This window comes from Mus musculus, chromosome 5 (assembly GCF_000001635.26).
Source record: "Mus musculus strain C57BL/6J chromosome 5, GRCm38.p6 C57BL/6J".
Taxonomy (NCBI): domain Eukaryota; kingdom Metazoa; phylum Chordata; class Mammalia; order Rodentia; family Muridae; genus Mus; species Mus musculus.
In genome coordinates, this window is record NC_000071.6 from 73,404,223 (window position 1) to 73,428,433 (window position 24,211).

General features: G+C 44.1%; 1 protein-coding gene across 5 annotated transcripts in view; it reads left to right on the plus strand.

The window, feature by feature from the left end:
• The first annotated feature begins 1,828 nt into the window (after nt 1–1,828).
• The window catches only part of Cwh43 (cell wall biogenesis 43 C-terminal homolog), a 47,385-nt gene continuing 25,002 nt past the window's right edge, over nt 1,829–24,211 (plus strand). The window contains exons 1-10 of one of the 5 annotated variants that reach the window (XR_003955627.1): nt 1,831–2,182; nt 3,915–4,106; nt 7,630–7,750; nt 8,788–8,942; nt 10,710–10,911; nt 12,486–12,574; nt 13,722–13,979; nt 15,836–15,915; nt 17,232–17,357; nt 19,693–19,772. Coding sequence is in view for 4 of the 5 variants with exons in the window: in XM_017320839.2 (XP_017176328.1) it covers nt 2,140–2,182; nt 3,915–4,106; nt 7,630–7,750; nt 8,788–8,942; nt 10,710–10,911; nt 12,486–12,574; nt 13,722–13,979; nt 17,232–17,357; nt 19,693–19,772 (1,266 nt within the window). In the remaining variant the exon portion in view is untranslated. Of the gene's footprint in view, nt 2,183–3,914; nt 4,107–7,629; nt 7,751–8,787; nt 8,943–10,709; nt 10,912–12,485; nt 12,575–13,721; nt 13,980–15,835; nt 16,079–17,231; nt 17,358–19,692; nt 19,773–24,211 lie in introns of those variants that run through there. The other 4 variants (XM_017320839.2, NM_181323.2, XM_006503950.4 and 1 more) reach the window with 4 other exon arrangements.

Sequence of the window (24,211 nt, forward strand, 5' to 3'; positions counted from 1 at the left end):
AGAAAGCACCAACATCTCATCAAGAGTGTGGAAGTCAGAGAGCATCTTGTTAAGAGTCAGTTTCCTTTTCAATGATGTGGATCCCAAAGATGGCCTCAGGCCGTCAAACCTAGTGGCAAGAACCTTTATCTACTGAGCACTCTCACCAGCCCTCTTTTCAGTCTTTTGAAGCAAAAATATTTCCATTTTTTTTCTTGGTTCATTTTTGTTTATTTTTGAGATGAAGGTTTGCTTTGTTGCAAAGGCAGGCTCAGACCTCCTGGGCTAATGATCTTCCCTTCAGCCTCCCTAGCTACCTCCTCCCCCCACCATAGGGGCACGCTGCTGCACCTGGCTGAAAGCTTTTAATCTCAGAGGACATCCGTTTATGTATCATTTCTCTCTTGTCTCTTACGCTTTTGATGCTGGACTGAGAATCTATTGCCAAGAGTTAAAACCACGAAGATCTATTCTCTTTCTTTCGATATTTTTTTCTTTAAAAGCATCCACGGCTTGATGTAGTCTTCTGATCTTTGTATTAGTTTGTGCTTCTGTTGCTGTGATAGAACATCACGGAAACAGTCAAGGAAGAGTTTATTTGGGTTTGCAGTTCCAGAGTGAGAGCCCATCAAAGGAGGACTTGTGGCGGGGAAGCCAGAGTGAAAACCGCAGAGAGCACATCTTCAACAGAAATCATGAAGCAGAGAGAGCAATCTGCATGTCTGGAGATGCCCACCCCCAGTGATGCTCTTCCCCCCAGGAAGGCTGTACCATCTCCCAAAACAGCGCCACCCACTGGTGACCAAGTATTCAAATATCTGTGATTGGGGGGAACGTTTTCATTCAAACAACTACAGAGCCTCTTTGAGTTGGTGCTCGAACTTGTGTGGAGTAGGGCTTCGACTTGATCCTTTCCCACTTGGGTAGTTAATTTTTCCTGTGGTCATTTGCTGGGAAAAGTTTTCCTTGTCCTGTGTAACTGTCTTGTTAAGGTTATTTAAAAAAAAAAAATCACTTGATGTCAGGTGATAGGGTTCTAGAGGGTCTGTTTTATTCTGTAAAAGTATCCATCTGTCTCTGTGCTCAAAAAGCGACCAGGAACTCTTAGTTCAAGGCTGCTGTGGATTTGTAACCACGAGCATTTTGAGCTATTTCTTAAAATTTAGGCACCCCCACCATAGTTCACTCTGATATTTACTTTGGTTTTTTTTTTTTTTTTGGTTTTTTGTTTTGTTTTGTTTTGTTTTTTGGTTTTTGAGACAGGGTTTCTCTGTATAGCCCTGGCTGTCCTGGACCTCACTTTGTAGACCAGGCTGGCCTCGAACTCAGAAATCTGCCTGCCTCTGCCTCCCGAGTGCTGGGATTAAAGGCGTGCGCCACCACGGTTTTTCTCCACTCTGATATTTACAAGCTCCCCCACTTCTGTTGGTTTTTGAGATGACACTGACAGTTCCTGAGTTGTGTTTACTACCAAAGCAAAAAAAAAAAAAAAAAAAAAAAAGGTAAGGGGTAGGTGTGAAGTCACCTTGGACTGAAGATGGAGGCTCCCATTACTCCCTGCTTCAGAGCGAGTCTCCAGCTCTCTTCTCAGACTCAAGCCCCAGCATCTGGGAATCCAACCTGCTCACCCCGATTCTCTGGTCTCCAGTTCCTAAATGCTGGGGATTTAAGTATGCACCACCACAGCATGTCTATGCAGCACAGAGGATGAACCCAAAGTCGGGTGCATTTGAGGCAAGCACTCTACAAACCTCTCTGCGTGGACTTAAATTAAATGATGGCATCGCCTGTTTGGGTTGTTCCCTTCCTCCGGGGGCGGGGAAGGGGTGGCTCCATCTTCCATGTGTTCTCTCTTAGCGGGTAGAGGGTGGGATGGGAGCCTGCAGACTTCATTCGGGCTGGGTGGCAGGTTTGGAGAACGCAGGCTGCACTAGGGTGGCATGTCCCCAGCAGCGCTGAAGGCATGGGTGGCGTCGGGCGGGGCGGCGCGCAGGTGTGCCAGGGAGGAGGTGCCGCACCCTGCCAGGACTCCTGCTGCCGCCTCAGACCCGCGAGCTACTCGGGGACACCGAGCAGGCAGACCGGGCGGACCCCGCAGGAAGCGCGGGGCGCACGCGGGGCGAGGGAACGGTCCTCTCGGCTTTCCGGGTGGTCGCAGTCATGCCAGGCCTGTGGAGAGCAATTGCCCTGGAGACCTTGCTGGGTAAGTCGAGGCTGTCCTGGCGCAAACTGGCTGGGCTTGTTCCCCGCCGGGGTGACAGAGCCGGGAGAAGAGGCCGGGCTCCGGGAATGGAGATGCTTATCTTATCTTCCACCCTGGATGGAAGCGAAGGAGACCAGACCAGATAGAGGTTCCCTGGCCCGGGTTCGGCAGCTCCCGCGCCGCCCTGGGGTTGCATGGAGAATTCTCCCTGTGTCTGCGTTGATCTCGTGCAGCCCTGGACCGTGACCTTCAAGTCTACCTCAATACAGTTTAGTATGGACTTAGCTTTCCCAAGGAAAGGTCACCTGTAGGTGAGCGCCCAGGGCAACTGTCTTTGGCTCTGCCTCCCTGTTTGAGCGATCTTGCTTGGTAGCTGCGAGTATATTAGTGTTTTTGCCAAAAAACGTGCCTGCTTCTAGTCTCCTGGGCTCATTTAGCACAAAGTAGCAAGGATTTAGTATTCTGGTTCTATGGGAGATGTATACTTAAACTTTGAGTTTAATGTACTTTAAAAGGTAAACTTGGGAAATGGCTTAGTCCTGCAGTTCATTTGGAAGCAAGCATCTTTTGGGCCTGTGGAGGGCGCTCTCCTGAGAACGAGAGTTTCTATGGGCAGTCTTGTCTCAGGAGGGATTGAAACTCTCATTTTTTTTTCCTGCCTTCCATCGGTGCCTAGTAAACTGGGAGGTGTGAAGTGAGTCACTCTGCGTTCCTCCAGGAGGCTTGATCTCATTCTGAGAACTGTGAGGTGGCCTGCAAAGGGACTTGGGAGAAAGTTAAGTGCACCGCTGAGGTCTAAGCTCCCTGTGATATTTAGTCCTGGGGCAAGCCAGGCAATCACTGAACTTTCCGGTTCTCAGAGGTTTGCATTGTTGGTTTGCCCCAACTGTTTCAGCTTTGGGGGGGGGGGGGAGGGAATAAGGTGTATACATTTACCTCCTAGGATGTGGATTATATGAGGAATAAAGTTATCTGGTTAAAACCCAGCTCAGCCTGGCACAGGGCAAACGCCGCTGCCTTAATTATCATTATTGTCTAAGATCACACAGCCTGTGCCCTGTTTCACTCCCCAGCCCTGCCCAGTGAGGGAGTTTTATGATGGTCTACTCACAAGTAAAGTCTGTTGCTTAACTAAAGGGCTCGAGGCTGTAAGTTGGGGTAGGGTGGAGGGAACACTGCTTCTTTAGTTTTATGACATATGTATGTCAGACATATGTATGGGACAAATTAGGTGAGAGTATTTTATCAATCAGAATCCTGACAGGAAGCGGGTTTCCTTCTCTGATGGTACAGCCTATGCTATCTTATTAAAGGGACCATCAACAGGTATAGACACGGTTTTCTGACTACATAATTATGGGAGATGAGGTGGTGACAGACTCACAACAGCCTGTCTGTCCTCCATCCTGCCTGCTGGGGAGGGAACTAAGTCTCTCTGTCCTCCACCCTGCCTGCTGGGGAGGGAACTAAATCAGTCTCTCTCTCTCTCTCTCTCTCTCTCTCTCTCTCTCTCTCTCTCTCATACCATGTGGTTGCTGGGATTTGAACTCAGGACCTTTGGATGAACAGTCAGTGCTCTTACCCACTGAACCATCTCTCCAGCCCCAGGAACTAAATCCTTAAAACAACCCAGTTGGTGCCAGAGGCAGGACATTCAGAGCTGAGTGGAGTGTCAGGCTGTATAGTCAGGAACTCCGCCAGACTCACATTCTCTCTTAAACGCTTTTCCTAGGCTACGTCTCCTGGTCTCTCTACCACGGACTGAGCCCCATGATCTATTATTTTCCCCTGCAAACGCTGGAGCTCACAGGGCTGGAATTCTTTTGTGTAGCCTTTCTCTCTCCGATACTCTTAACAATTCCCCCACTCTGGAAACTCGTCAATAAGAAGTGGACACTCTCTCTGCTGAGGATCGTCACTGTAGGTAAGGTTTCAGTGTCTGAGATTCTTCTGTTAGTCAAAAAGAAAATGGTGTAGACCTTTCATTGACCGAGGAACTGTTGCCTTTCAGAAGTTACCAGTTTCTTTCCTCTTTTAAGATTCTATTTTATTTATTATATGTAAGTACACTGTAGCTGTCTTCAGACACTAGACGGAGGGAATCAGGTCTTGTTCCACATGGTTGTGAGTCATCACGTGGTTGCTTGGAATTGAACTCAGGACCTCTGGAAGAGCAGTCAGTGCTCTTAACCGCTGAGCCATCTCTCCAGTCCCCCCAAAGTCACCAGTTTCTTTTCCTTACTATCACCTCAGAAAAAATTCTGTGAAATTGGAAAACCATACTGAATCAATGCATTTTTTTTATGTCTATGCCTGAGAGGGAAACATCTAAAATTCACTGAAAGAAGGAGGGAAAAGGTACCTTGGCGAACAGGCCAACTGTGAGAGGACTTAGACATGATGAGAAAGATAGCCCAACAGTACTGCATAAGGAATGAGTTAAGTATCAGAAATGTCGCAGCAGGTGGAAACTATTTGAGATGCTGTTACTCTGTTGCTGATTCCCATCCAGTTTCAATATACCAATATTAAAAGACCAAAAAAACAAAAAACAAACAAACAAAAAAACCCAAAAAACCTAAAAAACCAGCAGAAGCTGTATGCAGTCCCCAGGAAGGAAATATAGCTAGTTCTTAAAAAATACAATAAAATTGGACTGTCAAAATGATTTAATAGGTAAGGCTGTTTGCCACCAAGCCTAATGATCAGAATTCAATCCCTGATTCCAATCAATAGAAAGAGAACCAATGGCTGAAAGTTGTGCTCTCACCATTGCACGAGGCATTTACTTGTGTGAGCAGACACGTGTTCACACACTCGCACACGCACACACAAAATACACATATGTAATAAAAACTAAAGAAACCTCATAATAATAATGACACACACATATTCATTGCCTCACAAATGGATTGGCAGGGAAATACATATACATATACATATACATATACATATACATATACATATACATATACATATACACACACGTGTGTGTATGTGTGTGTGTGTGTGTGTGTGTGTGTGAAGGGTGGGAAATGGGTGCCCGTGCATGGCTGGCAGGTATATAAATCAGCACAAAGCTTATGGAGGTCAGTTTAGCAGCATTTACCCAAACTGCAAACTGCATACAGCCTTTCTGTCAGCAACCCCACAAAGAATGTGTCTTATGTAGACATAAACATGCTACGAATCATATCGGTAGGACAGAAACAATCCAAACGCCATCTCTAAGAGATATATTAAATAACCGCTTATGAAACCTGGAAATACTGTGCAGCTACAAAAAGGGAGTATTATGAATAGATTTTTAAAAGGGAAAAATGTGAGCTTGAAACTGCTTGGAGCTGTAGCTGAAAGTTGGGATGCTCACCCTCCTGCCCAGCCCCAGTAGATGTCTCTGAACCTTTCTTAGGGGTCTGTTGGTGAGCAGCCCTGGGCAGATCCGTCTGGAAACTGACCTATCACAGTTCCGAGATCGGTGTTTGGAGTCCCTATGAAAGCAAAACAACCCCTTGCTCTCCCTGTCCCTGAAGGAGGCAGAACATGAGGCAATGAGTTCGGAGAATCCCCGCGAAGGTGTTGAGCTTCTTTTATTTTTAGTACCAGGGTTCAGAAGCAACAGTGGGAGAGAGTCCTGGAAACTTCCCTTTGCAAAGAGAGTGTCCCTCAGAAGTGGTCAGCTGCAGGTAACAGAAGTGAAGCCGCTTGCCTGGCACTGACTGCAGTAACTGCTTGGTTGGAACAGCAGCAGCCTTTTGGCTTCTGCATATGAGTCATGTGGCCTTGGCTTTGCAAGACTTGGATTCTTATCATAGTCCAAGCTGGCAAGAAATGTCAGGATTTTCTCTATGGAATTATGCATGTCAGAGTAAATCTGGGTATAGTCTTTGTATAGCCTTTCCTGTTGCTATGTCAAAGCGCCTAGCAAAAGCAGCCTAAGGGCCGGAAGGTTTGTTTTGGCTTATGGTGTGAGTATACAGCCCATCACGAGAGGACAGTGAGACACCTGAGACACTTCCCTTGAAGGCACGCTCTGGAGTTTGTCTCTTAGTAATAGTATAGCCTGACGTTGACAAGCAGTATTGCCCATCACAGCAGCTAGTAATGACACTCCCTGTGTTGCTTCATGAAAACCCAGCTCTCTGAGCGGAAGAACTATAGAAATAGGTTCTATGCAGGGAGCTGGAGACATGGCTCAGCAGTGAAGAGCCACTGGCTGATCTTCCAGAGAACCCAAGTTCAAATCCCCATACCCACATAGCAGCTCACAAATGTTGGTAACTCCAGTTCCAGAGGATCTGGCACCCTTGCACAGACATGCAGGCAGAACACCAACGCACATAAGGATAAATAAATCTTTAAAAAAATGAAATAAAATGGGTAGGTAGGGAAGTCACTTAGAGTTGAGGATGGCGGATGAAGAGGCCGCCTCTGTCAAGTGCTGACTCTGGTGACCACTGGACACAGCTGACTCTCTACAGAGGCTGCACTACGTCATGATTTGCTTTGAAGCTCCCCGTATTCACCCCCTGACTGTTACATGCACTCTCACCTCTGACATCTCAGATATTTAAATCAAACACCGTGCAATTAACTATGAAACTAATTTACTCTCATTGACCTGGATTATTTTTGACCATAAATATATTTTGACTCATTTGAATGGCTAAAATAAAAAAGACAGACAATACCAAGTGCCAGCAAAATGTGGAACAACTCAATGTTCACGTATTGCTAACGGAAATGCAAGATGTATAAAGTGGCGTAGCTCTGGGAAAACTGTTCGCCAGGACCCTGGATATTAAGCAGAGCTCTAAACCTTGTTGTATAGTCTAGAAAAAAATACAAGCATATGTTTGTACAGAAATTGTGTACAAGTGTTCATAGCAGCGTGATTCATGAAAGTCTAGACACAGAAACAAGCAAGTGCCTATCAGCTGGCAAATGGGTAAACAAAACACAGTTTGCCTATACAATGGAATATTACTTAGTCATTAAAGAGTGAGGCCTAATCTAGACTGCAATATGGATATGCCTTGAAAGCATTCTGCTGAGGGCAAGAAGCCAACCACAAAGGACTACATATGTAAGATTCTGCTTATATAAAATTCCCCAGATGGGAAAGATCTATGGAGACAGAAAGGTTAGTGATTGCTAGAGTGTGGGGGTAGAGAGAAAGGAGAAGCAGAATTTTGGCAGGGGGTGGAGAGAATGTTCTAAAATTAGCGGTGATAGTTGACAACTTTGAATGTACCCAAAACCTATTAAGTTGTATATTTTAACGTTGCGAACCTTATATGAGAATCCTACCTAAATGAATAAAGATTAAAGGTATGTATAGGTATGTGCTAATTCTACCTTCTTCAGGGCTAAGACCGTACTAGACACAGTTCTTATCAAATGCAGACTGTCAGGTGCCAGCTCACCCTTCCTTTCCCTGTTTGTAGGCAGCATAGCTTCCTTTGAGGCTCCAAATGCTAAGCTTCGACTGATGGTCCTCGCCCTTGGTGTGTCTTCTTCCCTGATAGTGCAAACTGTGACCTGGTGGTCAGGAAGTGGATTGCAAAGGTATGACTCAGGTGTTTTGTACCTATAGACAAACAGGTGTGACCAGTTTCCCTGGCGAAGTTCTGACCATTGGTTTCAGGGCAGTTTTCCCATTCCTTTTCAAAAAATAAAGGTTCAAATACTTGCCACCAATGTCATTTGCTTTTGGTGCTAGGGACCGAACTCAGGTGTTGTGTGTATTTAGTTTCTCCCTGCTGTTTTGCTGTACTTCCAGCCCCAATAAAGTATAAACATTTTAAAAATTAGTTTTATTTATTTAAAAATTATGTAGTGTGTGTGTATGTGTGTATAGTGTACACGGGTGTGTGGAGCTCAAGGACAGCATTCAGTGATGGAGTCTTTTCTTTTCTTTCTTTCTTTTTTTTTAAAAGATCTATCCATTTATTATATGTAAGTACACTGTAGCTGTCTTCAGACACACCAGGAGAGGGCATCAGATCTCATTACAGATGGTTGTGAGCCACCATGCGGTTGCTGGGATTTGAACTCAGGACCTTTGGAAGAGCAGTCAGTGCTCTTAACCACTGAGCCATCTCTCTAGCCCGGATTCTCTTCTTTAAAACTTTTTTTTTTTAAAGATTTATTTATTTTATGTATGTGAGTACACTGTTACTTTCTTTAGACATGCCAGAAGAGAGCATTAGATTCCATTATAGATGGTGCTGGGAATTGAACTCAGGAGCAGTCAGTGGTCTTAACTACTGAGCCATCTCTCCAGCCCCATGGTTTCTCTTCTTTTACCATGTGGGTCCTAGGGAATCAAACTCAGGTAGTTAGGTTTGGCAGCAAATGCCTTAACCTGCTAAGGCATCTCCCTGTTCCCATGGCAACACGGATTGTACTTGGTGGAATTTTTTTTTAAGTAGCCTAGACCTATATATAGGCTTGTACTAGACTCTAGAAAGGCCAAGTGAGGGACATCACTGAAGATCACTGGCAACAGGATTGTGGATCCACACTGTGTGAAACAAACCCACAGTGGATGCCGCACACTGAATCCACATTTACAGTCTTTCATAAACGACTTTCACTTCCAGGTACCTCAAAATCTGGGGATTCATTCTGGGACACGTCCTTCTTCTTGTCCTCCGAATATGGTACACATCATTAAACCCAATTTGGAGCTATCAGATGTCCAACAGAGTAATTCTGACATTGAGTGCCGTAGCTGTGCTTGACCGAATTGGCACAGGTGAGGATATACTCAGTGTGCTCGGGGATCTTCTCTCTGGTGGCTTCTGTCTCTTCCCTGTGCAATAACACACTTGAAAAAGAATTTTTCAGCCGGGCGGTGGTGGCGCACGCCTTTAATCCCAGCACTCGGGAAGCAGAGGCAGGTGGACTTCTGAGTTCGAGGCCAGCCTGGTCTACAGAGTGAGTTCCAGGACAGCCAGGGCTATACAGAGAAACCCTGTCTCAAAAAAAAAAAAAAAAAAAAAAAAAAAAAAAAAAAAAAAAAAGAAAAAGAAATTTTCTCTGTGTCTGTGGTGGTGCTGGGAATTGAACCAGGACCACAAGCATGCTAAAAGAACACCCTACCAACCAGCTTGAGCTAAGCTAGCCCCAGGATAAGTTGTAAAGATAGCTTTCCTACAGTTCCATTTCAACTTTCCCTCCTGTTAAGTAGTAACAGACAATGGGCTGTTATGAGGCAGAAGGCCCAGGCTCCTATCCACTGCATGTGTGGCTGGCAGAAAGTGAGGGGGAAGCCATGGTTGGGTGTGTCCATGTGTCCATGGGGGACTCAAACTGATCCTGTACTTCAGCACGACTGATCTCCATCCTCTTCCCACTTCTCAGCACAGAATGGGCGTCTCCATTCTCCGCATCTACCTGCCCCATGCCCTTATTTCCAAACCTCAGGTGTGTGAACAGAGCCGTGTCCTTTGCCGTGTCCTCTTTGAAGATGTGTTGAGTTCTAGAGGCTGGAGACCCTAGCCACAGCTGATTGTATTTTATTCAGTGAATACAGTGGCAGATGGCCCCTTTCTCTCTGCACTCTCAGCTTGATCCTTGGATCCTCGACCCCTCTCTGTCCTCACCACCCACTCCTGCCCCTGCCCCTGCCCCTTCCTCTCCCCAGAGCTTTCAGCCGTCTCCTTCCACTGACCCTGTTCTTGTCATAATAACTTTTTTTTTCCCAATGAAAATCGGGCCTCTAGTCCCACAGGCAGACCCCAGGGCTGCCTTCTGTCCATAGAAGCCTTCATGGAGTTATGAAGCATCTCTGTAGTAGGTTCTTATGTGGGTACAAAGACATTCTCCTGTCAACGCTGCCTCCCGTAGCCTTAATTTAGTGTGTGAGGCTGTGGCTTTGATGAGAGTCTCTGCTTAAACAGTGCTCAGGACCAGGCAGCAGGACATTCAGTTAACACCGCCTTAGCCTCCACGTCAGCTTCTCTCGTCATTAGCTGTGTGATCTTGGACCAGTTAGTTGATCTCTACCGGCGTGGATTCCAACCTGAAAACTGGGATTAGAAATAGAGCAGACTTCAGAAATCAGTAAAGGTGATTCGAGTCCTGCAAAGGACCGGGGGCTCACACAGCTGAGGCTCACCAACACGAAGGTAGGATCCTGGGTACCCAGAGTGTTCCAAGAGATCGAGCTCTCTCACGAGAAAGCAGGCTTGGGTGCGAGGATGTTGCACTCAAATGGGTAACGCTTGTTCTCTTGAGATGACGCCCCCTTCTCCCTGCCCACGTTTCTCTCACTCTCTTAGCTTCACATGAAGTTAGTGGCTTTCTGAAGTTTTACCTGTCAGGTTCGCCTGCTTTCCCTTACACCACTACCCCAGAGCTAGCCAGAAATGATCCCTCCATCCAGTAGCTTGGGTGCATTCAGCTTCTTAGGGTACAAGCTCCTCCTTTCTACAATAGGCTTCTTGAGGCCACAGGCCATTTCCCGTCTCTTCGCTCTCTCTTTCTATTCCTTTTTGTTTGTTTGTTTTTAAAATTCTAGATGGTGACTACAGAAACCCTGAGGGGAAGAAGCCCCGTGAGGTTGCCACGGGCAGGACCTCTCTATCTAGTTGGCTGTTGCCAGGCGCCGCCTTTGGGAGCCTCCTGTTCCTAACTCACTGGATCTTCGGAGAGGTCTCCATTGTTTCCAGATGGGCAGTCAGTGGTCATCCCCACCCAGGGCCAGATCCTAATCCTTTTGGGTGAGTTCAGCCTGTTAGCTAAGGGGAGGAGCCAGAAGGGAGGCCGCTGGGTACTGGAGGACTGTGGGAAAGGAGAAGGGAACTGAGGGCTGAATAGGTCCCCAAGTTCCCTCCTGGGAAGCTGAGGAATGCCTTGCCTGTGGCAGGGATGGCAGGATGTCAGCTGCTCATTCTTTTCAGCCCCTCTAGTGTAGCACAGGGGGTTTGTTAGACAGATCACAGTGTCACTAGAAGCCAAGACTCTTCCTTGTATTCCCCTCTGCAGATGGCAGACAGGTATTGTTTTCCTCATAAACTTAAGAGGATTAAGTGGATAATAGCACAGGTGACAGTCCTAAGACAGTGCCTGGTGTGTCGTAAGAGCTGAGTTTGAGATTAGATTTCAGCTACTTAAGCAATGCTTTGTTGGGGTTTCCATTGCTACTGGATTTCCACTGAAGTTTACATATACATACATACATACATACATACATACATACACACACACACACACATATATGTGTGTGTGCATGCGTGTGTATACATAATATATAGTGTGTTTTGCATACATATATACATATATGTGTATATATGTATATATAATATACACACTATATATAGTATATACATATATATATGTGTGTGTGTGTGTGTGTGTGTGTGTGTGTTTTGCCTACATGACTATCTGTGTAATGTGTTTGTGCCTGATGCTGCTGGTAGGCCAGAAGAGGGTGTCCATTTCCCTGGAACAGCAGTTACAGATGGTTGTGAGCCACCATGTGGGTGCTGGGAACCAAACCCAGGTTCTCTACAAGAGCTGCAACTGTTCTTAAGTGCCGAGCCATCTCTCCAGTCCATTTTTTTTTAAAAAAATATTTATTTAGCTTTCTTTGTGGCTGTACAGATGGTTGTGAGCCTTCATGTGGTTGTTGGGAATTGTATTTAGGACCTCTGCTCACTCTGGTCAACACCGCTCGCTCCTGCTCCAGCCCAAAGATTTATTTATTATAAGCACATTATAAGTTACACTGTAGCTGTCTTCAGACGCACCGGAAGAGGGCATCAGATCTCATTACGGGTGGTTGTGAGCCACCATGTGGTTGCTGGGATTTGAACTCAGGACCTTTGGAAAAGCTATCAGTGCTCTTATTCGCTGAGCCATCTCATCAGCCCTCTCCAGTCCTTTTTAAATTCTCCTCCTGTTAAGGTTTTTATAAAATTTACAAAACAATGGAATAGCTTGTGGTAGTTAAAAATAAATCTGTCACTTATTTTAGCAACTTAGGCACTAGATAAAAGCAGTACTGGGATAGAATGGAGACAGAGAAAGAGGAAAAAAACCACAACAAACTCTGCCAAGGGCTTTTCCTTTGGTCTTTGGCAGAGTCATTTGAAATGTCAGGGGGCTACAATGAGCCGTAACTGAGTTGAGAATTCAGTTTCTGTGTCTACATTGACAGAGAAAGAATACTGCCTCTGCAGTTTCATATCCACGGTATTATATGAATGGATGTAGCTAGAGACAGTAGATCTATCTCTGATCCATGCTTGCTTGATTGTTCATTTTGCTTTTTTGTTTTTTCATTTATTTGTAGAGGTGCGGTTCTACTGGGCTTCTCAAGTGGACTGATGCTATCGGGTTCATCATGGCTTCATGATGCTGGGTTAGCCTGGTGGATGACAGGTACGTGGGACTGACCTGCAAATGCATCGTCATTGCCCCAAACAGTGAGGATATCTTGAAGAAGGCTAATGAAAATGTATATACTTGCAGGTGGTGGTGACATACGCCTTTAATCCCAGCACTTGGGAGGCAGAGGCAGGCAGATTTTTGAGTTCGAGGCCAGCCTAGTCTACAAAGTGAGTTCCAGGACAGCCAGGGCTATACAGAGAAACCCTGTCTTGAAAAATAAAAATTAAAAAAATGTATATACTGTTGCTGGGCAGGTGGTAGCGACACATGCTTTTAATCCTAGTACTTGGGAGGGAGAGGCAGGTGGATTTCTATGAGTCTGAGGACAGCCTGGTCTACAGCATGAGTTCCAGGATAGTGAAGGCTACACAGGGAAACTCTGTCTCAAAAAACATACATACATATATACATACATACATACATACATACATTCTATGTAAGGCTCAATATGGATGGATTAAAGCTGATTTCACAGGAATTGGGAGGAATATTATATGACTTCAGTACTGGCTCAACATTGGTTAAGTCACAGCCTGTCATGGACCAGGGAGAATGCACAGTCCTGACCCTGCAGGCTCTGGGAAAGCAGTGGACAGACTTGCTCCAGCAGGGGATGTCTCTGGAATCTTAATGGCGTCCTCTCTTGGGCCTGTGTGGTTGAAGAACCAGTGTGTATACTGCGGGACAGCACACAAATGGGCAACAATTACTTAGAAAGTACCTTAGCAGAAAAGAAGATCTAGAAAGCACACAGGCCCTATGTTTCCTGCTTTCCTGCATCTGAATGGTTGTACTTAATGAACATATTTCTAATTTCTCAATTCATTTCAATTCCTATTACCATGAAGATTGTAAGGCTGGCTAGCTACTGCGATGCCCACCCAAACCAAAGAACCAAACATTGGCCTGAGGTTTGCTGGATCGTTTGACTTTTGGGAGGGCCAGGGCCAGGCTGTGATTTTGAGCAGACCACAGTAAGCTGCTGCACCTTGCTTTGCTGGGGAGCTGAGATTGAATCAGTGGCCTCCTCGGGTCCTTTTGGGTTCTCCCCTGCCATGAACTGGGCATGCCAGGAGCTCTGCTCTTCTCTTGCCTGGCACATCCTCTCCCAGTTTTTTGCTTTGTTTCTTTCAAACAGGAGCAGCTTCGGCCATGGGTCTCCTCTACCTGCGCACATGGGCAGCTGCTGTTTCTGGATGTGTCCTGGCAGTCTTTACGGGGTCTATGTGGCCTCAAGTACTTGGCCATCTTGTGAACTCAGGGAAAAACTCCGGAGAAGCCATGGCCACTGGCATGATCCTTTATGTTTTACAAACATTTTTCTGTGCCTGGTGCACAGCGTTTAAGTTTGTTCCCGGAGGTGTCTACGCTAGAGAAAGATCTGATGTGCTTTTGGGTGAGTACACACTAACAGGTCCAGTTAAAGAAACTGACCCAGGTTCTCTAACACTGGCCAAGACCCAGGTTCTCTAACACTGGCCAAGACCCGAGTTCTCTAACACTGGCCAAGACCCAAGTTCTCTAACACTGGCCAGGACCCGAGTTCTCTAACACTGGCCAGGACCCAGTGTCTCCTGTGATGGCTGGAAAGAGGTACAAGGACAAGGACATTCCATGTTCTTGGTTAGATAGACTTTAGGTAAAGAAAGCTCAGAAGGATGTCAAAACTGGGGTGCTGCTCCAATTAAGTACACTTCAACAATATTTACTTGCCTTGCTGTTAAACTGAATAGTGCAAGCATTTAATCCCATCCTTTTGGAGGCAGAGGCAGGTGGATCTCTGTGAGTTCTAGTCTGGCTCAGTTTTTATGTTGAGTTCCAGCATGGCTAGGGCTACACAGTAAGACTGTGCCTCAAATAAACAAGCAAATAAAATGAACTAGTTGAGAAAAAAAATGTCTAAACCATAGTAAAGCTTGTGTATAAACATTAGTGTTAGAAACTCACCAAAATTCAATGTTCATAAACTTATTTCACATTAATTAATATGTTATTTAATTATAATTAATTACTAAAATTAATATGTTAAATGATTCATTTAACTAGGTATGATTCCTATTTTATTTTAATTTCCTTTATATAAATATATAATTTGTTACATATTTTATTTATTTTATATATAATTACATATTTATTATATAGTAAATATAATTTATTATATTGTTTAATTATTACATAATAAATGTTATAATAATTAATGTGTTAAAAGTGATTTTTTTCTGAAAAAAAAAGAAAATTACTGATTTATAGCAGGTATTTAGAAAATCAACCCTGTCAATACCTCCCTGTCTTTCTTCCTTTTGTGACAGAGTCTTACTTTGTAGCCTAGGCTGGCCTGGAGTTCACTCTGTTGATCAGGCTGCCCTTGAACTTATGCAGATTCTCCTGCTTTGGCATCCAAAGTGCTGGGCGTATAGATGTGAGCCATTAGAACTGCCCACCTCTTTGATATGGAAGTAAAGAACAGCAAGTCCTTCAGCAGTAGAACCTTAGAGAGAGGGGAGACTTCGTGCTGATCCCTATCAGCAGTTCTGGCTTGTCCACACTTCCAGTTTTATACTCGTCCATTTATTCTCATAAAATCATTCACTGTGCACGCACTATGCTCCTGGCACAGTACCAGGTGCTGGAGCTGAAAAGCAGGGAGTTCCTCCCTACCCGGAACTTTGCTGGGATGTGGGGAGGGACCATTCATAGGTAAAACAGTAAACGAACCCTTAGGACATTTCCAGGGCATGCGTACACGACGGGAGAGGCGTGGCTCCCACTACAGATCTCCCAGTCACTGCATCTCATCATAACCAATCTAGACCTCTGCCAGGACAGGCTGCTCTGGAAGATTCCCCGCTAAGTGAGACAGGATCTTTGAGGATAAGCCTTTGAGAATTCCCTATTTCCATTCTCGGCTGCAGCTCTTAGAGGAGCGTATAGCCAGCCACACCCCAATTCCTCCTAGATCCTTCTCCACCTCCCTACCCACTCAACTTCACGTTATTTCTCTTTATTAAAACCAACCAACCAACCGTTAAAAAACATGGGGTCCGATTTGTATTGGCCTGGACATGCGACCTACCCCGAGTGTGGCTGATACAGAGCGTCACTCTATTGAGGAAAATTGATTTCTCCTGCTCCCAGTAGATATCAGTTAGAATCAGCTTCGGTAAGGGGTGGAACTTTATGCCCAGTTTCTCACATTTTCTCTGCAGCAGGTGCCTAGCTTTACAAACTTTGTAATTCTGTGGTTTCTTTCAGGTGGGTCTACTCTGTCGGGCTCTGCTCTCTCCCGAGTCCTGCTTTTTTCTTATTCCAGCTTGCTCAGGGTGCTGACAGGAGTAAGTAAGAGCTGTGCTGTGCTTGCCTTTGTTGCGTTGGAGCTCTGTGAATGATGAGCTAGGCTAGCTCATTCTCACTACGCCTAGAATTGGGGAATTGGGCTTTATTTCAGTTTCGTGCAAATGAGGACCTTCTTTAGTGGAAGAGGCATGGTTACAGGGCAGGGAAAGTTGGTAATTTTGAGTAGGTTTCTACAAAATGTCTTTACTTGTTCTTTGAGAATTTCATACAACATATGTTGGTTATATTCTTTCCCTTTCCCCAGCTCCTCTGAAAGCTTCCTTCTCCTCTCCACCACCTACCCAACTCCACTTTTTTTTTTCTCTATATGGAAACAAACATAATAATAAAAAAAGACAAACAAAAAGTGCTCAAAAAGGCATGGAGTCAGATTTATGTTAGCCAACCACTCCTAAGCATGTGGCCTGCCTTGGAGTGTGGTTGATAATACCCAGTGTCATTCCATTGAGAAAATCTGATTTACCCTCTCCCTGCAGACATGCGGCAAGTGGCTTCTTGATTAGTGGTGGGACTTTGTGACTACTTCCCTGTCCCTGTGCTGGCATTTCATCTGCTTTGAACCTGTGAAGGTCTTGTGCATGCTGTCACAGTCTCTGTGTCACTCCTATCGAGTCTGGGAAGGGACTTTTTCCTTGGAGTCAGCCTGTTACAATATTTCTATCCCCTCTTCTGCATAGCTCCTGAGCCTTGAGGGGAGACGAGTGTGGTATAGGACATCCCTTTTAGGGCTAAGCACTATAAAGTCTCATTTTCTGTACATTGTCCAGTTGTGGTTCTCTGTGTTAATTAACATCTTCTGTTAATTAACATCTAAGAAGAAGCTTCTGTGATGAGGGTTGAGTGAGGCACTGATCTATGTATGGATAGAGCAGTATGTCACTAGAAATTATCTTATTGCTATGACCATTTGGCGGAATAATAGAAGTAGGTTTTCTCCTAGGGCCTGTGACCTGTCTAGTTTCACGTTCTTGGCCTCAGTATCAGACATAGGTTTCATGTTTGTGAGTGTTTCTAACCGGAAGAAAAAAAAAGAAGTGGTTGGTTACTCCTGTGACATCCCTGCCACTGTAGACCACTGAGCATGTCTTGCAGCTGAGTACCAGCTACATTTCTCAATATTATCCTCTGCAAAAGCACTAAGTGGCCTTAGCCACTGGGTCTTTTCAACCCCAATCTCCCCACTTTTTAAATAATTAATTTTTAGGATACTGATGATTGAACCTAGGGCCTCATGCATGCTAAGGAAATACCTTACCACTGAGCCATGTTCCCCACCCCCCCCCCCTCTCAACAGGGACCATAATGGTAATTATTGGATTGAGTATGCTGTTTGGACCTAAGAAAAACCTTGACTTTCTTCTTCAAACAAAAAACAGTCCTAAAACGCTTTTGAGATGCAGTGAAAAATACATGAAACTCAGTAAGTATAGTTTTACTCCCTTTTAAGAAAGTTTGGTGTATATATATTTCCTCCCTCCCTCCCTCCCTCCCTCCCTCCCTCCCTCCCTCCCTCCCTCCCTCCCTCCTTCCCTCCCTTCTTCCCTTCTTTCCTCCTTTCTTCCTTTTCTCCCACCTCCCCCCCCTTTTTTTGCTAGATAGGGTCTTTTTATGTAGCTTTGTCTGTGCTGAAACTCACTATGTAGCCCAGGCTGGCCTTGAACTCACAGAACTCCTTCTACCTCTGACTCCCCAATACTGGGACTAAAGGTGTATGCCACCATGCCTGGCTCACATTGTATATATTTTCCAACATGGATTTAAGAGTACCACAAAGCCATAATTTCCTGCCGGTTGTCTTTGTTGTCTTCCTGCCTTTTTCTGGTTTGTTGAAACACATTTAAGCAAATCCCCCATGCTGTGGCATTTCAACACGAAATAGCCTGTATGGTTTTATCTCATTTCTAATGTAGAAACTTTAGCAGGTAGAACTTCTAAGATGTTTTCCTTGTGTAGTCAATACCGTGTATTCTCTCTCTTATTCTCTGGAGGTTTCAACATGTTTACATTAGTGTGTTGATAAACTATAGACTCACACGTGACATTCATCCATCACCTAATATCTGACCATTTTAAACGAGTGGATTACACACAAATGTTTAGTGAATGTGTGCAGTGTGCTGATAAGGTAACTGTTATGGAGATCATGTGAATCCTGGATTCTACCTTTAAAAGTGTGAAACTTTACCAAAGGACACAAACTATTATTGTAAAAAGAGATAGACAATTGAGGCTATATGGGTCTTCAAAAGTCTTTCTAAATGCTATGTCACGAGGACTTGCACCATTATGTAAAAACCTGCCACATATGTTTCATCGTAGCACAGGACGATCATATTTAAAAATGAGATTTTTTCTCAGTGTGTTTGGCAGCCACTGCTTCACCATGATGCATGCGGAGGGTGGAGTTTGTCCTCACCCTGCTCGGGAGTCTGTGGGCTCGTCCACGCTGAAGATTCCCCAGTTTCTTAGGTCTGGGAAGTTCTCAGTGTTCTCTTTCCTCCGTCCTTTTTAAGGCTAACTGGTTGGATTGCATCTTCTTTTGTGTTCTTTGTGTTTTTAAGTGCTTTCATTTTTCCTACCTCTGTTTTACTTTATTTTTTTAATTAAAGAATACATATTTACTTATTTATTCAGTGAGGGGGCCGGGCATGTGTATGGAGGTCAGAGGACAACTTACGAGAGTGTTCTTTCTTCTGCTATGTGGGTCTTGGGGATGGAACTCAGGTCTTCAGTCTTGGCAGCTCAGCCTTAACCTGCTGAGCCATCTTACTAGCCCTGACCCCTATGCTCCTCTCAATTCTCCTGTTAGCTTTGTCTAATGTGATCTAAAGCTTGCCCATTGACCTTTTCTCACTCATTAAATTATATAGATTTATTTCTATTTTAATTTTTTTAAATTATACCTGTGTGCGTGTTCACCAGCATGTGTGTCTGTGTACCACGTGCATGCCTGGTGCCCAGGGAGGCCAGAGAAGGCTGTCAGATCCCCTGGAGCCAGAGTGATAGACAGTTGTAAGCTACCATAAGCTATGAATTAAGCTTGGATCCAGTGCTCTTGGCTGAGCCATCGCTCTACCCCTGTATTTTTATCTCTAAAATTCTGCTTTATTTCTTTACGAACTTCCATGAGTCATATGTCTTTAGCCTTACACTATCCAGCCATTCTTTGGCATGCCCTCTTCCTTTTAAACATGCTAGGCTTGCTTGCCTTATATTCTACTTCTTAACTTTCTGACATCTAAGGTCTTTGTACGCCTGACTCATCAGGACATCTTTGCTTGCCGGGCATGGGGAGGGGGGTTAAGAGAGTAGCAGAGGCAGAGAGAAGGAGAGAGGAGAGAAGTAGAGACTGGCCATGACCACGTGGGGAGAGGAGGGAAGGGAATGGGGAGAGAGGGGGAGCAAGAGAACAAGAGGCCCGGGAGAGAGGCAGGAGTCAAAAAAGCTTTTATTATTATACATAAGTACACTGTAGCTGTCTTCAGACACACCAGAAGAGGGCGTCAGATCTCATTACAGATGGTTGTGAGCCACCATGTGGTTGCTGGGATTTGAACTCAGGACCTTCAGGAGAGCAGTCAGTGTTCTTACCCGTCGAGCCATCTTACCAGCAGGAATGGTCTTTAAAGTCTGGTTTTTGAAGTGTGGGTTATGTATATATGTTATGCACAGACTCCTCTGTCAATAGATATAATTTTGAAAAAGTTATTTAAAATTTTTAGAGTCCTTAATAATTCTTTCTTCTTTTTGTTTAGTTCTGTGGCTGTTTGTTGGTGTGGGGTTACTGGGATTAGGGCTACGGCACAGAACCTACGAGAGGCAGTTAGGCCGAGGGGTAAGTAGTCAGCATTTTTAAATGAAGTTTTATTCTCCCTCTCTCTCTCTTTCTCTCTCTCTCTGTGTATACACACACACACACACACACACACACACACACACACACATACATATATGTGTGTGTATGATTTTAAACCTTTATTTGACAACATTTTGACACCTGCCTCCTTTCTCCGTTTCTTGCTTTCCCCTTTCTGTTAAATACTTTTGCTTAACACATAAAGTAATATGTCTCACTGTGAAATTTACAAACATCTCTTATGCATATTCACTCCAATTACTTATTTTTGTCCCCTTGTCTTTTCTTTGGATAACTTTTTCTCGACACGGTGCTCCCTTCTACTTTTATAGTATATGTGTATTTATTTCAATTATAAATATGAGGGAAATATAGAATATTTTGTAAATTAATTATTAATATAAATGTAAACAATAAATTAATCTGGAGACTGTATTTCTTTACTTTGTGCTTGTCCTCAATAACCACACAGATAAACCAATATTTATTTAAAAATGCATCTCAATAGCTGAGCAGCTAAATGATCCCATTGATCTCTAATCTGGCTGCCTCCCAGCCCCACCCCACGGTGCTTGCATGTTAGTATTGATCTGGCTCTTTGGATTCCTTCTTCGTGGTTCCCATCCCTCCATCCTGCCAGCTGACTTGAATCTCCCTCTGTCCTTCCTCTGTTTGGCAGAAGTCCTGCCGTATTCGCTATTTTAACTCAGCCACTGGGTGATCAGCATTTATTGACAAAGGCAGAGAATAAATGGGAAGAACTGTTTACACAAACATGAGACAGGGGGTTCTTGGTATACGCATTACAGTCCTATATCCAGATTTGAACAAGATAATAGAGCAGAGAAACCAGGAGTTGAGCAACAGCACAAGGGTAAACATATTGTCCTGCAATATTCATTTTTTCTGAATCCAGCTCATTTCACTTAACATGATGGTCTCTAGTTGCATCCATTTTTATGCAAATGACACAGTTTCACTCTTCTTATTGGCTCAGTAAAACGCCACTGTATATTTGTGCTACATTTTCTTTACTCATTAATCTATTGATGGGCATCTTGGTTGGTTCCGAGTATTGGCTATTGTGAATACTATAGCAACAAACGTGGATGTTCAAACACCTCTGGGCTATGTTAACTTAGATCCCATTAGGTAGACACCCAGGACTTGTATAACCTGACTATTGGGTACTTGTGGTTTAGTTGTTGTTATAGATGTATTTACTTTTATTTTGTGTATGTGTTCTGCCTGCATGTATGTCTGTACATCGTGTGTGTGTGTGTGTGTGTGTGTGTGTGTGTGTGTGTGTGTGTGTGCACGAGTCTGGTGCCCACAGAGGTCAGAAGAGGGCTTCAGATCTCCTAGAACTAGAGTTAGAGGTGGTTGTGAGTCTACGTGTGGGTACTGGGAACCAAACCCAGGTCCTCTGTAAGAACAGTCAGTGTTCTTAACTGCTGAGCCATCGCTGCAGCCTCGTGGTCTTACTGTTTGGAGGAACCTCTATACTGACTTCCATAGTGGGTGTACTACTTCATGTTCCAATGCACAGAGACGAAAGGTTTCTCGTTCTCCACGTGTGTCCTCATGTGTTTTCTGGGCAGTATTTGTCCTCACAATAGAGCTTTAACTGTATTTTCCTGAAGGCTAGGGATGTTTAATGTTTTTCCTTATACTTATTAGCCACTTATTTTTTTTTCATTTGAAGAGAATAATTTGTTTGCTTCATTAACCCTTTGATCACTGGAGTTTGATTGTTTAAGTAGCTTTGAGTTCTTTGTGTAGTATAGATACTAATTTTGTGTCAGATGTATAGCCGACAAATGCCTTCACTTCACTGTTTGTTTCTGTTGCTATTTCTTTTTTTTTTAATTATTTATTTATTTTATGTATGTGAGTACATTGTAGCTCTCTTCAGACATAATCGAAGAGGGCATCAGATCCCATGACAGATGGTTGTGAGCCACCATGTGGTTGCTGGTAATTGAACTCAGGTCCTCTGGAAGAGCAGTCAGTGCTCTTAACCACTGAGCCATCTCTCCAGCTCCCTCTGTTGCTATTTCTATATCACTGTTTTGACTTAATGCTCAACCTGGGTGTGATGACTTGAAGACCCTGGGTCCCATTCCTCTACACTTAGGCTGGTTGTAGGATGGAATGATTAAGGAAATGATAATGGCAACTTGCTCATGTTTTTCATACGCAGTTAGTTTCCCATTCGAGATTTAATGAATGCAAATTGTAAAAGAAGAGAGTATTTTGTATTTGATAGGGATTGCTGAAGTTTTGAATGTGAGTGTCTTCTATTCAAGGAGAGTCTGAGGAAAAACCCTTGGTTTTGTACATTATGTCTACCTTGTATGCTGGCATGGTGTGGACATTATATTGTCCTTTGCTTTTTGTAATTTTAAGCATTTAGACGCTTGCCCTCTCCTCTAGAGACAGAGCAAGAAGTTATTGCGAAGCTCTGTTTTCCATCTGTCCTGGTAAAGAGATAACTGTATTTCACAGTGCAGCCAGAGCTAGAGTTGGAGATAAAATAGAATTCGAGAGTTATTGCTGAATCTTAGCAATCTGTACTACCAGGAAAAAACTGGTTTCATATTAAATAAAAAGCTCTCCTGAGGAAGGAGACTGCTCCTGTGTTTCTCTGGCTCTTCCTACCCTCAGGACCAAACCCAGGCCTCACCCAGTAACTATTTCCTAATAAGTAGACAGTAATACACCAATAATATGGACACTTTTGGACTCCTTTCCCATGTTAGTTATTATTGTTACAATATACTCTCCGTATGAAGAGGATGCCTGGTGTCAGCCAGAAGTTCTTTGAAAAGGAATTGTTTGAATTTGATTTGTTGCTTATTTATTTACTTACTCATTTGGCAAATGTTCACTGACTGCCTCTTGCTATGCCCAGTGCCAGAGGTGCACAGGGGAAGCTGGACAAGATCTCTGCTCTCCCCCACTTTGCGTTCTGTGGATAAAGATAGTATTCATGAGAACAAATGAAGAAAGACTGGCGGTAGGCCAGGTGGCTTTTTAAGAAGCGAGACGAGATTGTAGAATGCAAAGTTAGTGTCTGGGTGATTAGGGAAGTCTTCTCTGACATTTGTGATGAGACTCGAAAGTTGATTTTTTTTTAAAAAAATCTAATTATTTAGATGTAATTCAGCTAGGAAATTTGTATAAATGATCGAGGGAGAGCCAGCTTAGAGTGTTTGAGATACATCCGAGTGGCCTGCAGGGCTGGTGTTATGGAGTGGAGAGAGATGCAGGTGCAGAGACTGGGGAGGGCCTCATCACGCCGGGTATCTCTAATCACAGTGGGACACCTGTGACAGATGAAGAAATAATAGATTTGAACGTGGCTGCTAAAGTCACGTATGAGGCTTTTCAGTGGTCCAAGAAAGAGGTTTTCTGAGTAGAGTAGTATAGAAGTACAGAGATTTAGAATGTACACACACACACACACACCCCACATGTGCATGCGCACACATATACACATGCACTCACATGCATACATGCTCACACATGCACACAAATATCACACAAACATGCACACATACATACACACAGACTCTCATGCACATACTTTCGCTCACACACACACATGCATACACACATATACTCATATGAAGGCATGTGTGCATGCACTCACACACACACATATACAAACATTCACACACACATACATCAGGCAAATAATTTCACTCACATACACACACACATGCATACACATATGTATGCACACACACACATATACACACTTAAGACATGGTTTCTCTATGTAGCCTTGGCTACTCTGTAAGTCACAGAGATCCTCCTGCCTCTGCTAAGTGCTGGAAGTGAAGGCTCTTACCTCATTGCTGGGACAAAATGCCAGTTAGAACAGGCTGGGAGAAGGAGTTATTCCAGCTCACAGTTTCAGGGGAGGGGAGGCATAGTGGGTGGGGCTCTTTGTGGTGGTGGGAGCTTGCTTGGTGACCCGTTACATCTGGGCACATCGGGGACATAAACTCATAAGCCTTGCCCTTACAGCCCTTCACCTGCCAGTGTGGCTACATGCCCCAAATGTTCCATAACTGCCTGCATGGGCGCTACGCTCTCCCCAGACAGTGGTTTGAGCAAATGGGCATCTGGGAAACTTGACGTTTAAGCCATAACATTGAGGAAGGTGGTTTTTCCTTATTTCCTTATTTGCACACACACACACACACACACACACACACACACACACACACACACACACAGAGAGAGAGAGAGAGAGAGAGAGAGAGAGAGAGAGAGAGAGAGAGAGAGCTACTATAAGCAATGGCTATTAGAAACACGTTCCAAACATTTGTCTGAGCAGCCAAGTTTAAACTAGTTCATAAATTTGCTTTGAGAAGACCATAGGGTAAGCTCCCTATTTTTATGAATTA